This window comes from Martes martes (genome assembly GCF_963455335.1).
Source record: "Martes martes genome assembly, chromosome: 3".
NCBI lineage: Eukaryota > Metazoa > Chordata > Mammalia > Carnivora > Mustelidae > Martes > Martes martes.
The window spans coordinates 65,644,163-65,657,824 of NC_137890.1; the positions used below are offsets into that span (position 1 = coordinate 65,644,163).

General features: G+C 31.8%; 1 protein-coding gene across 10 annotated transcripts in view; it reads left to right on the top strand.

Moving 5' to 3' along the window:
• The window catches only part of POSTN (periostin), a 34,294-nt gene extending 21,163 nt beyond the window's left edge, over positions 1–13,131 (top strand). Inside the window, exons 17-23 of one of the 10 annotated variants that reach the window (XM_080798059.1) lie at positions 1,327–1,407; positions 4,581–4,670; positions 5,409–5,498; positions 6,205–6,282; positions 6,662–6,745; positions 11,313–11,354; positions 12,363–13,131. In XM_080798059.1, the coding sequence (XP_080654185.1) occupies positions 1,327–1,407; positions 4,581–4,670; positions 5,409–5,498; positions 6,205–6,282; positions 6,662–6,745; positions 11,313–11,354; positions 12,363–12,400 (503 nt within the window). In that variant the 3' untranslated portion in view covers positions 12,401–13,131. The remainder of the gene's footprint in view (positions 1–1,326; positions 1,408–4,580; positions 4,671–5,408; positions 5,499–6,204; positions 6,283–6,661; positions 6,746–11,312; positions 11,355–12,362) is intronic. The other 9 variants (XM_080798062.1, XM_080798063.1, XM_080798061.1 and 6 more) reach the window with 9 other exon arrangements.
• The last annotated feature ends 531 nt before the right edge of the window (positions 13,132–13,662 follow it).

Sequence of the window (13,662 nt, forward strand, 5' to 3'; positions counted from 1 at the left end):
TTGGCCTTCATGGAAAGGTTCCTCTGTGGCATGACCACTTGTGGGATCAGTAATTGGATGCCTAGATTTGATATATTTTAGAGCTTCATAATTTAAGATTTCAAAATAAAAAATTTGATATGACTGAACCATAGTCATAATTAAGATCTAGACCCCGTATGAATTTTAAAAAGTTGACATTTCAGAAGCCTGAGGTGAGAATGTGACAGAAACCCAAACTATGCTAACATCTCACCTCTAATGTGTCAACACAGTGTTGTGATTGCACAGTTAGCTTTAGCACAGCCCCAGTGTCTAGTGGAGCTATCTTTTAAGGCTTCTAATTAGAAATGACAAAAAGCCAGTATCCCTGGATGAATGGCTCCAGAGGCACATTTCCAGTTTATCTATAAAACCAAAAGCCAAACCAATAGTTTGCTATTTTAAATAAATTTTGCATATTATTGTCTTAGTTGGGTAAATGACACACATTTAAAATACATACTTATAAGTTAAAAAAAAAATTATTGTGATGGGGGTACCTGAGTGGCTCAGTCAGTTAAAGCCTCTGCCTTCAGCTCAGGTCATGATCTCAGCGTCCTGGGATTGAGCCCCATGTCAGGCTCCCGGCTCAGAGGGAGCTTCTTCCTCTCTCCCTGCCCGTTCCCCTTCTCTCTCTCTCATTCACTCTCTCTCCCAAATAAATAAAATCTTTAAAAAAATGATCATGATATTAAAGCTGAAAATTAAAGACATTTTAGCTGATAACTTAAATACTGATCATATCATGTTTGTTGCATAGAGCTCATATTTGGCTGGCTGAAATTTATTTTTTACTTTTAATTATTCTGAACTATTTTTCATATTTTCCTTTCTATATCACTGTTATCAGATGCATGAAAAAATATTTTGTCTTTGTCTTTCAAGTTTGTCTTTTGAGAAAGAATCCAACAATGCAATTTAAGATATTATGAATTGCATGAAATTAATCATGTTTATTTGTCTTCTGTTGCTATGCAGCCAATATTTTCAAGAAGTACAAAAGAAGGTAAAGAGCTTTAGTGGTACAGTTCAGAATTACAGGTTTCTAGACAGCATTCTTCACTTAGTGTGTATATATTTCACTGCAACAAGCCCAAGTCACTGGACTTTAGAGTACACCATCTGGACATGAGAAGATAAATAGATAATGTACCATGAATATTTCCTGTATCTGATGGCCTGAACATATTACCGCAACTTATACCTCAGTACCCAACAATGTTTAAAGAAAAAAAAAAAAAGGACAATTTTGTTTAGGTTTTTTTTATGTAAACATCATTTATGTTCCACTTTCTATACTTTCAGCAACTAAAATTATAACCAAAGTTGTGGAACCAAAAATTAAAGTGATTGAAGGCAGTCTTCAGCCTATTATCAAAACTGAAGGTAAAAATCATGGTTCCTTTTATTGTAAAAAAAAAAAAATTCAAATAATAGACTGATATCTATGAATGTATTTACATTCTTTTTGAAACTAACATGCTAAATATTTCTATACCAGTGGCATGCTCACATAATTGCAGAATGCAGAATGCAAATTATTTAGCAGAGTAGATGGTGCATTCCTAATACCTTCAGTACATTTGCTTGTACTTTATTTCATTTGAACCTAATTGGCCATTGCATTCGCACTAGTACCCAGATAAATAAATAAGTAAGCAAACAAACAAATAATAAATCCTGAGCTTTTTTTTGTTTTTTTTTTTCCACTTCAGTTAGACTCCCTTTTTTTTTAAAATTTCTTTTGTAGTTTTATCTCCAATCTCCCCAAATGATTTGTTATAAGAAGCTCTTCCAAAAAGTGCAGGCATTTTTCATTCAATGACTTAAGAGAGCCATTTAAGCTATACATTGATGAAAGCGTTTAAAATTAGAACCACATATAACATATTTTTAAATTAGACCACCAGAAACAGAAGAAGGAATAAGTATCTGGTGCCATGAGTCAAACCTTAGAATTATTAATTACAGTCCTGAACTTCTACACTTACTGTCTATTTTAGCCAACTCTATCCAACATCTTTGACGCCACCCCCGTTTCATGCATTTTAATTATTACCAAGGGTCAGACCTTAAGAATGATTTGTTTTATGTCTAAGCAGCTTAATGGGGTGACTTGACACAGAGAAAAGACTAAGCTTTCTTCTTTATTCCGTAAGAAGGATATAAATGGTCTTCCAAAAAAGGAAAAAATCATGTTTTCAGTTGAATCTCAAAAAAACTCTTATTTTAAATTTCTTTGATTTTGAAATTTCTTCTCATTCTCTGAACTGAGATGGCAATTTCTTGAGTATTTTGTCTATTTTTTTAAAGGCAAGCCATGGTTTACAACTATATAAATTTTGTATGCAAAATTTATTTCCTAGCTAATTAGTCATCCATATTTTAATTTCTTCTTGAGACCTAATATTGAAATCTGTGCTTATTTAAAAAAATACTCTACCTATGGTCATTTGATTGCTTTTATATTTTGATGAGAACTTCGTGTCTTAAGAAATTAAATCAATGAAATTTTTGTTGACAAAATGTTTCTTGATGATTTTAATAAAAAGTGATCAAATGATTCTTGGTAATACACTTGATTTTAACATTCTCATACTGTTTTTAAAATTAGATCCCCTAAAATTTTGTATCATCACTTGTACACAGCTTCTATAATCAAAATCATTCACATGTGCTCTTCTTATTTTCAAAGATTCCTACCTTTTCTTTCAAGCTTCTTCATTTAACCCATTTATCATCTCAATCTTTGTCAGTGGGAATCTACTGTATTAATCTTTCTTCAATTAGGAATACAGTGAAGCATCAGTCCTACCTGGGTTCTTCCTATAAAGGGAACAGGATGAAAAATGGGGTCATTTTTATTGTTACCTATGTGTTAAAAAGTCTTCAGTTCGGGGCGCCTGAGTGGCTCAGTGGGTTAAGCCTCTGCCTTCAGCTCAGGTCATGATGCCGGGGTCCTGGGATCGAGCCCCACATCGGGCTCTCTGCTCAGCAGGGAGCCTGCTTCCTCCTCTCTCTCTGCTTGCCTCTCTGCCTACCTGTGATCTCTGTCTGTCAAATAAACAAATAAATTCTTAAAAAAAAAAAAAAGTCTTCAGTTCAAAAACTCAGAAGTTTTACTTCTGTGTAACATACTGAAGGAAACAAATCATTATTATGGCAGTCATTTACAATTGTCCAGCTCTAAGATTGCTATTGGAGTTTCCTTCTCATTGAACTTTTGCAGGTTCCTTGACGATTCTTGAATTCTTTATAAATGTATTAGGCTCCAAAACACAATTTTAAGATGTTTCTTATAAAAGGTTTTTAACCAGATTATAGAATTAAGAATAAATCAACTGAAATTCATTTCAACAAATACTTAATGAACACCTTATTACTGTGCTGGGCACTCTCTTAGGTGCAGGGAGTAAATATGAAAAAAAAGATTTGATAAAAATCCCTGCCTTCATAGTGCATAATGAAAGAGGGTGTTTCTGAAATTTCAGTTTAGGCTCTTCCAAAGAAATGTCGATTTGGATATTTTATTAACTCATTTCTTGTTCTTAAACTCCTTAAGGGTATTTTCCTTTTGAAATTTCTTAACCTTAAAAACCTGGCCTTGCATTTGATACTCAATATCCCTTGATCCCATAGATCAATAGTACGGTATGAAGCAATCCTTATTTGAAAGAACAATTGTTTTCACTATTTTAAATTGTTTTAGACTAATTCTGGGTAACGGTGTACATTAACAATTTCTGGACAAGCAAATAAATCCTCTCAAAGATAAGCAAATACAGTGTTATTCAACTGTTAACGGGTGTTATAGTATGAGTTAAATGTACTGAACTTTACTTTCCTTCTCTATGAAATAGTCTTGGTTAACTAATGTAGTAATCAGCTTTCTAATATTCAAAATGATTTTCTCTGGAAGTGAAATCATTTTGTAAGTCAAATGCAACATTTGTTTAACTCTTGCATTTGAAGGACTGTTTAATTATTAATCAGTAAATTTTTGCATCATTTTCATATATAAGGTAAGTACTCAAATCCATTTTCCCATAAAACCTGAAATTCAGCATCTTAAATATAGACATGAAGTTGAGATCTTTTTTAATTTCAGTCTTATGCCCATCTGATATAAAGTATACAATACTGAGTAGTTAAAAATTAAATTTAATTTAATAAGGAAAGAGTAATCAATGATATCAGTATAGTAAAGTAAGATCTACACTAGTTATCATGAGAGGAATTCAATTTCATACATACTGTATGATTCACAAAGTACATAATACCTTGTTTGATCCTACCTTATGACTATGAATAAATGGGCGGATTTATGCCAAATGCTGAAACAGATGAAAGTAATTTTAGCAGCACACCAATAGACTGTCATTTGTTCTCATAAATACTGCCTAATTTGAAGACAATGGGAAATGTTTAAAGCTGATTTCATAAAGCCTGAAACCACTTTGACGTTTCAGTAACACCAAATGGTGAAATAAATTTCCTGTTCTGCGAAAGTTTAAGAACTGTTTTAACATGATAATTTGTCTCCTAAAACAATGCCTCAGGACCCACAATAACAAAGGTCAAAATTGAAGGTGAACCTGAGTTCAGACTGTTTAAAGAAGGTGAAACAGTAACTGAAGTGATTCACGGAGGTGCGTTATATGTATTCCTAAAGCCTAGTTAGGATCACTGGGATTATTTTGAAACGGTGTTGGGTTAAATATGTTGAGCATCTGTTTTCTCTTGGCTTCTGTTTTATTTAAATTGTGGGAATATTTGTCTCATTTATGGGCTTTTCCTGCTAGGTGGGGTTTTTGTTTTGTTTTTGTTTTTGTTTTCTTCCAATCAAATAAAATACAATTTACCTTTAATGAAGTTAAAGTAGTTTTTAACTACTTGGAGTTAATTTACCCATTAAGTCACCAGGTCCAACAAAACCGTCATTACTGTGCATAGGCCAGTGATGATTAGGAAATAGAATAACAATAATGTCAATACAAAGTAATCTATTAGATTTAGAAGAAAAAATAGCCATTGTGTTAAGATTGGCTAATAAATCACTGCTGAGACTGATGATAGGGCTCCCACTTTAATGATGTAGAATTCCCTGGATTCTTAGTAACACTCATTCCACAGTCAGAAAACAAGAATGAGAGTATGACATGGAGAGTTAACTTGCCAGTTGGCTCTCTCCCTCACCCAAGATTCAGGACATAGCTCTACCATTTAAGATATTTGTTGATCTGAATCTATTTGAGATATGTCCCCAAAATGAATATGATTGAATTTTAAGTGGTACTGTTTTGAGAAATATATTTAATCTTTAAAATGTCTAGCTTATGTATCCATAAGGGGATACATCATATGCACTTTTCTTCCCCTACTTTTAGAGCCAATTATTAAAAAATACACTAAAATCATTGATGGAGTGCCTGTGGAAATAACTGAAAAAGAGACAAGGGAAGAACGAATCATTACAGGTAATCTTTGATTCCGTACATGGAACTATGCCTGAATTATAAAAGTAAAACCATAGCAAATCTTAAAATATCTCTCTCTATAAGAATCATGAGAGAAATTGACTAAGTCATTTTCGTGGTTATTCCTGAAGTTATTTCTTTTTGGCAGAAATACTATTATCCTAAATATGCAATCTATGTTTTTCTCTGAATTGGAATTTGTGGACAAATCTATGAGCATGTTTTTTACTATGCAGATTCATACATATTATATAATATTTTCATTTTGCCATTTATCAATGAGCTAATAAATCTTAGAAGAAAAACCATTCCCTCCTTTGATTTCCTGTTTAGCTTAAGGTCTACACATCTACATACCAAAATATATGAAAGTTGATATAGGACAACTGATCTCTAATTTTAGTAAACCTCTGTATCAGTCTCCCACCAATGAATTAATTTAAAATTCTGAATTCAGCTATTTCACAAGTATTCATTTAAATGAGCAGTCAGCAACTATGGCCTGTGCCACCTACTTATGTAAAGTTCTATTGGAACCCAGGGTGACCATCCCTTCGTATAATGTCTATAACGGTTTTTCCCCTACAATGACTATTTAAATAGCGGCAACACAAGTCATATGGCCTATGAAGTCTATCTGCCCCTTTAGAGTGGATATTTGCCTACTGCTATTTTAGACTTTTTAAAAAAATTGTCTTTCTTTCAGGTCCTGAAATAAAATACACTAGGATTTCTACTGGTGGTGGAGAAACAGAAGAAACTCTGAAGAAATTGTTTCAAGAAGGTCAGCATGTCTAGAAAAATAAAAATGTGACTTTACCTAAGCTGTTTCAAAGTCTAAAATAATCTTTGAGGCCTTTTACATATTTTCTACTCTATCTCATTCTTTTGTTCAAATTCCATGCCAACATAGGAAAGATGCCCAAAGATAGAGAATGAAACTCAAATAACAATCACATTGATTGTTTTATTAATATATTTGTTATATACTGCTCAATAACTTTCTAAGAAAAATGGCTTATCAAAAACAGCACGAAAACTGGAGAAAGAATCAAGTGTTGGTCTGGAATTCATTGTTAGCCAGATGCCATTATATAGCATATCAAGTGTTCTGTGTTTTTATTACATAAACCAATTTCTGCTATAAACATGTATCCTCTCAGAGGTCACCAAGGTCACCAAATTCATTGAAGGTGGTGATGGTCATTTATTTGAAGATGAAGAAATTAAAAGACTGCTTCAGGGAGGTTAGTAAAAGGGAAACAACTAACCCGCTTAACAGGTTCTGGAGACTGAGTTCTTCAACTTTTTAAAGACTGAACATTCAGGTTTTTCTTTTAATAAGGTTGAAAAAGACAACATGTTCTGTTGTCTTAAGAGATTAATTGGTTCACCACGAGTTTAAATAACAATAATGGAGAAATGATTACTAGTTTAAACAGTCTTTAAAAAGTTCTATGATATAAAACTTGGGGAGCAATGAATATTTTTTTCTTCGATACAGATAATCATAAGGATATTTTAAGTATCTGACAGGGAAATACTTTTTAAAATGATAGTTGTTTAAAGAAGCCCAAATTGACATACTTTTTACATTTAAAAAAATGTATTCACTGCCCCCAGAACAATAATAAAAGGCATGTTTATGGATTTTTTTTTTTTTTTTTTTTTTTAGTGCATAGATCTAGCAAAAAAAACAAGTGCGTTTAGTAATTTTCTTTTCCAAACTACATTCTTGAGAATGGATATCTGTTTCTTCTAACAGTTTGGGTGATAATCTATACCTGGAGATGAAATTTATTTTGCATATGAAATTAATCTTTAAAGTATGGAATGTTCTCTGTCTATGGCATTAAAAGGACCTACTTTTAAAAGCAAAGGAGAAAAAAAAAGAATTCAAAATCTTAGACAAACTCTAAACAATTATTTGAAGAAACAGTAAATGCTAATAAAATATAATTTGAGTAACTGGCATTTGAATAAATGAACTTCTAGTTCATTTTACTAACAACAAAAGTATTTAGATGACAAATTGCTTAGAGAAACAAGTATTGCAATTACTCAGAAAAATCAAATACACTTCCTGAAATATGCTATGAATTCAGAAACACAACTGCAGTTTGGTATTTATCCAAAATATCATCCTAGATGGCTTTTCTGCTTAAATTGTATCCCTACATTTAAGAAGATGTAAATTCTCGTGGAACCACACATATTATAGGCAACTGTTTCTTTATTCTTTATTTTAACCTAGGTAAAATCTCTATAGAGTGTTGAGACTGTTCAGCGATAGTAAAAATAAATAATTTTATTGAACCAATGATTGAATTTCCCCTCAAGAGAAAAATATGTGTCTGAAAAATACAAGATTTCCTTTCAGACAGCAGGGAGTGTGTGACACAGCCAGAGCCATAAAAGAACCAAAGTTTTCTGTATGATTTAATACAGAATTCACTCATCTACCCACGAATCTTTAACCCTCTGCTAGGAAAGCAGGGATATGAAGGAAGAGGGGAAGATATTATGAAGATTAAATTGAATTCTTTTTTTTTTAAGTCCTTACTATAGTAAGCAGCTTTGTAGAATGGCAGTGCTTTCTAGAGAATGAATCATTTAGTAGCTGTACCTATATATATCTATATCTATATATAGATATAGATATATATACACTGCTTTACTTTATCTAGGCTTAAACTTCAGGTAAGTATGTTTTCTTCTCTTTAATAAGGCCCACTTAACAAGTTGATGATAAACAAGGAATTAAGTACATAACAATAACTTCAGGCAAAAGAAAATATATCTGCTACAAGAATATAATATTCTAATTTTAGTTAATGAAATCTTTCTTTAAGTCCTGTTTCTTTTATCCCAGAGGGTTGATTCCTTTAATTCCCAATATTTGGTTTCTCTACATGTCTTTAAAGCATTAACTTTCACAATACCACATCATAAGTTTTTATCAAAACATTTCTAAGGTTTTTCAAAACATTTCAAGGGTTATTTTCACATCATAAAGACAAGATAAGCAGTAAAGTTACTAGTATCTGAGCACTAGTTGGACATGGTACTTTTTTTTTCTAGTCCTGTAAAATCAGTGGGTCATCACCGAGTTACAAGTGTCTAGATCCTGAGATGCTTATTTACAAAGAATCCGCTGTGAATAAAGATTACATTATGCAAGACTGGCCTTTGTTCTTTCAGAATATAGATAATTGATCTCTATCCCAACTATAGTCCTCATCGCAAAGTTTGGAGTTTCCAATCTAGACTGTTCATAATGGTGCATATAGTACATTTTCATGAATTGAGCATATTCCTCACTTATTTTAGTCATGACTAGTAACATGGCTACGTGGTCCTTTTGGTACCAATATTGTGATTCATCACTGAAGTACTTCAGAGCCCTTAACTCAAAAAATGTTCTCATGAAATGCATAGAATTTCATACTTATCTTAGGTAAGACTACGTTTACTGAAACTACTAAAGTAATTAAGGGAGAATATCAACTTATAGAGAAAGGAACAAAAAAGATGCCATTTTGGATGATTTTGATATATCTGCCAATATAACATGTAAAGCCTGTGTAGAGAATAGGGATCAGCTTGTAGGTGTGGCTTTTGATTTGGGCTCCAACTCAAACTACTTAAGTAAGTTGATTCTTTCGTTGCTTTGGTTTCGTCATCTGAAGATGAGGATGCTAATGTTACCTATGTCTTAAGGAGTTAATGTATGGAAAGCACTTGGAATAATGCTCAGCAAATACAGGCTCCCAGTAATGTGAACTATTATCAGTATCATGGTCAGTTATAGTTATATAATAAACTTATATGAGATAAACTTAAGAAAGTAATATTTACACCTAATTTAAATTTCTGAGAGCCATATAATTATTCAAAAGGCTTATAAATAACTGGGCTGAAGCATTTTGGATGTTTCATGAAACATGGTAGAGTGGGTCATTTGTGTGGGATCATTCATATGATTGGTTTATCTTGCCACATTTTGCTTCTCCAAGCATAACCTGATACAACTTTCATTTATTTTAAGATAGCAGACAGCCACTGGGGACAAATCTGATTTTCTGCACTTTATTTAGGCTTTCTTCTAAAGATATTTTTTGTCACAATTAATACTTCTTATTTTACTAGTACCATAGCAAAATAGTAATAAATTAATAAATTACTTACTGGATGTTCATTAATTGGATGCCACCAAGTTTATGAAAGAAAATCTGAGTGTAAGTGATTGTTTTGAAATGTAATGTTGTAAACACTTCTGTGACCGTATTTTAAATTATACTATAACTGTTATTTGGCATTTAATAAGTCCATTATAGGGGCGCCTGGGTGGCTCAGTCGTTGGGCATCGACCTTCAGCTCCAGTCATGATCCCAGGGTCCCATGATGGAGCCCCACATCAAGGTCCCTGCTCAGCAGGGAGTCTGCTTCTCCCTCTTCCTTTGCCCCTCCCCCTGCTCCTTCTCTCTCTCTCTCCCTCACTCTCTCTCAAATAAATAAATAAAATATTTAAAAAATTAAAAAAGAAGTTTACTGTAAATAGTCTAAGTCACTGATGAAAGATTGGATTCATCTTTTCTTGACTATATTTTATAAGCCTTTATTTTGCTATCAAATAAACCCAAAGTTAATGAAAATGTATCAATTGGAGCATATTCTATAATAATCCTATCTCAAACTTTTCCCTATTTTCCAATCTAATGAGGTTTTCTACAGTTCTGTATTATAGTATTAACATAATATTATAAATGGTTATCCATCTTATATTTTGTGTGAAAAAAACATGTTGGAAATGCATCACATGGAAACAAACTTATTCAAATATTTTAAAAATGTTTCTTGGTGACATAGAGCCAACATTACTGTTGGTGGTAGTTTTTTGCTTTCCTTTTTAACAGAATTTCAGAGAATTGAAAAAATGTATATAATAGAAAAATTTTGACCTGATTATTGCGTATAGTTAATATATAAAAGCAAGAAGTAAAAATTTAGAGAAAAAAAATTTCAAGGTAAGCAGAAAAATGAAGTTACTGTAGAAACCACATTTACTCCTTGATCTTGAGTATCTGATAGCAGAGTGAAACTGTGAATTAGGTCTTCCTGATGAATTAAAGAAAAACAAGGACTTGGGAAATATTCTGCAACTCTAACAACAAAAAATTACAGTTATGAAACATTTGATATTCATAAATAAGAATGCTTTTATTATTTTTAACTAGTTAATTTTATAAATAGTTTTGTAGGATTAAAGTTAAATTTGGGAGTATGTTGGCACACATTTCTTAAATTGTGTAAAATTATATTTCTAGAGTTATTAGGCCGATGCTATTTGTTGTCCTCATGTTATGCAAGGTAATCATGAGTTAATTCACAAGGAGAATTTTAGGCAGAAGTCTGATACATCACAAATAGGAATAACTGGAGAAATGACTGGATATCTTTGAGAAGATGCTTCTGCTAAACTTTATATAATGTTAAATATCCCTTTATCAGAAAGCAATGTGTTCTATAAAAAAGGTGAAAAGTCCTGTAAGTCACTTACTCCATGCAAAAATGACACATTGTGTGAGGCTCCAAATGCCATAATGAAACAATGTTTTGCAAATAGGGAGCATTCATAATGATTATGGAAAACAATTGTCTATGGCCAATGAAAAACTCTCACTGTTCTAAAAGAAAATCTACATATTTAAGTGATGCTTATCTTAAAACTTTATACTTTCCCTTACTTACGGTCTCCTGTCTGAGGTTAGCCATAATTTCAAAGTATTTCTAACTACAACTATTTAATTTTAGACACGCCTGTGAGGAAGATACAAGCCAACAAAAGAGTTCAAGGTAAATGTGTGGGATACATGTTTTATTATGTTAAGAGAAGCCAAAGGATAGGGTTTTAATATATTTTATTGGACTTTGTTGTCTTTTAAGGAGAAAAGTTAGCAAATTTGAGGCAAAGTATTTTGATAAAAATCAGAAAAGAAATTATTCATGCTCTGCATTATTAGTAAAATCTAAGAATAACAAATGTTAAAGGAAAGGCAATTATACACATGCAAACTGCTAGATATTTGGATGCACTGAGGTAGACTCAAGTAGAGTTAAGTTGAAAAGATATCCATGAGTTTGAGCCATGCAAAAGTTGGTTGCTACTGAGCTTGAGCTCTCTAAACATGTTATTATTTGAGATCAGACTACAGTCTGAAACATAAGCAAATTAATACACATAAAGTTATTAGTATAAATTTATACAAAATTTTGATATAATATGTAGGTTATACACATGTATGTATCACCCATGCACCATAATTTTCTTCATAACTATAGTTATGTGTATTTTCTAATCTTTCACTTAGGTTATCTTGCATTCTAACACATTAAATTATCAAAGATTTTTCATACAGAACTTAGAACAAATTATAAGTTTGGAATTTATAAAATAATTCATATTAATAGTCAAAAGAAATCATAAGGCTTATAAATGCATTATAGACATATCTGATTTTAAGCCAGTCCCATACAGACATTTGAAATTAAAAATCAATTGCATATATAATTTCTGACTGAAGGTTTTATCACAGAGTTCTTCTAAACATCCTAATCCATCCAAATTTTTAAAACAACTAAAATCCTCAAATTTTAAATTACTATTTTCATATACTTTTAATCAAAAGATAACCTTGATTTTATCATCATAAACAAAGGATATGACTTGGAAACATAATCTAATGTTTATTACAATAAGAAATGATGGTCTTTATAGATACAGTCATGCACAGAATACCACATTGTTAAATTCTAAAGTTTTATCACATTTACAATTTATGCATTCTCCTTTCTTCCTATCAGGATCTAGAAGACGATCAAGAGAAGGTCGTTCTCAATGAAAATTCCAGCAACCAGGCAACAAAGTTTATTCAACCCTAAATGAATAACCTGATTTTAAAAGAAAATTATGAGAGCCATAATGACTTCAGGAAATGAACCACCAGCACAAAAAAGCAATCATTGAACACTTCTAAATACAAATTTCATCTTTTTTTCTCTGAATGAAATTGTGGGGTTAATCTCCTGTAGGATAGGAACTGAAAGAAATAGAACACCTTACATACAGGTTTTTATATCTTGAAATTTAAAATTCCGGCTAACTTTGGAATCCACCAAAGAAAATTCTTGTCAATGGATTTATTACAATTTAAATCTCATATTCCATTGAGAAGATTGAGCCTTGAATCTAAGAGATAGATAAAATGTATGCAAGCAGGTACCTCTCATGAGAAGCTAAGTTATAAAAATGGGTGCTCAGTATTAAAAAATAACAAAACTTTTACTTCGAAAGGCTTTGCACATTCTAATACAATGTGGGTTTACCAGTAAATTATGTTATTTCTACAACTAATTTTGTACTCTTGAAATGTCTGTCATATGCTTTTTGCAATACATATTTTTTATCTCAAACATTTCAACAAAACATTTTTTTTCAGTTATAAATAGAATTACTTAAAATTGGGTAGTTCAGAAAACTCAAGGTTTAAATTAATAAGTGGTTTGGACTTGGGAACAGGACTTTATACCTCTTTTTTTTATAACAAATACTCATTAAAGGAAATTGAATGAATTTAGTGTTTCTTGAATTTTTAAAACTATTATGTTATATAAAGAATCATTACACAATGAAGTAATTATTAAACTCAAATGAGTACCAAGTATAACCTAATATAACCCAGAATCGTGCTAGCTTGTGAGGATCTAAAACATGAATCAGACAGTTACTGTCCTCAAAGAATAAAGAGACAAATGTCCAATAATTCACAATGCACCGTGAGCTGTAGTAGAATGAATGGTACTACACAAATACAGCAATCAATTTTTCCTAGGCTTTTGTTAGATACAGAAAAAGCCACAAAGATGCCCTTAACTAAGACTGAATGTAAGAGTCCCTTGCATGGCAAAAGAGGGGAAGAAAAATATTTGTTTGCAGAGAATGGTAAAAAGATCAGTTGATCTAGTCCGATTTCAGCAAGTATCAAACATCACTTGGTCTAACTGAAATAAAGGCAATCAGGGAACAGAATCCATACTGAGGAGAAAGTGAGTGGTAACGGCATAATAAAATTATACCATGCTTATAAAACTGAAGAAGGCCAAA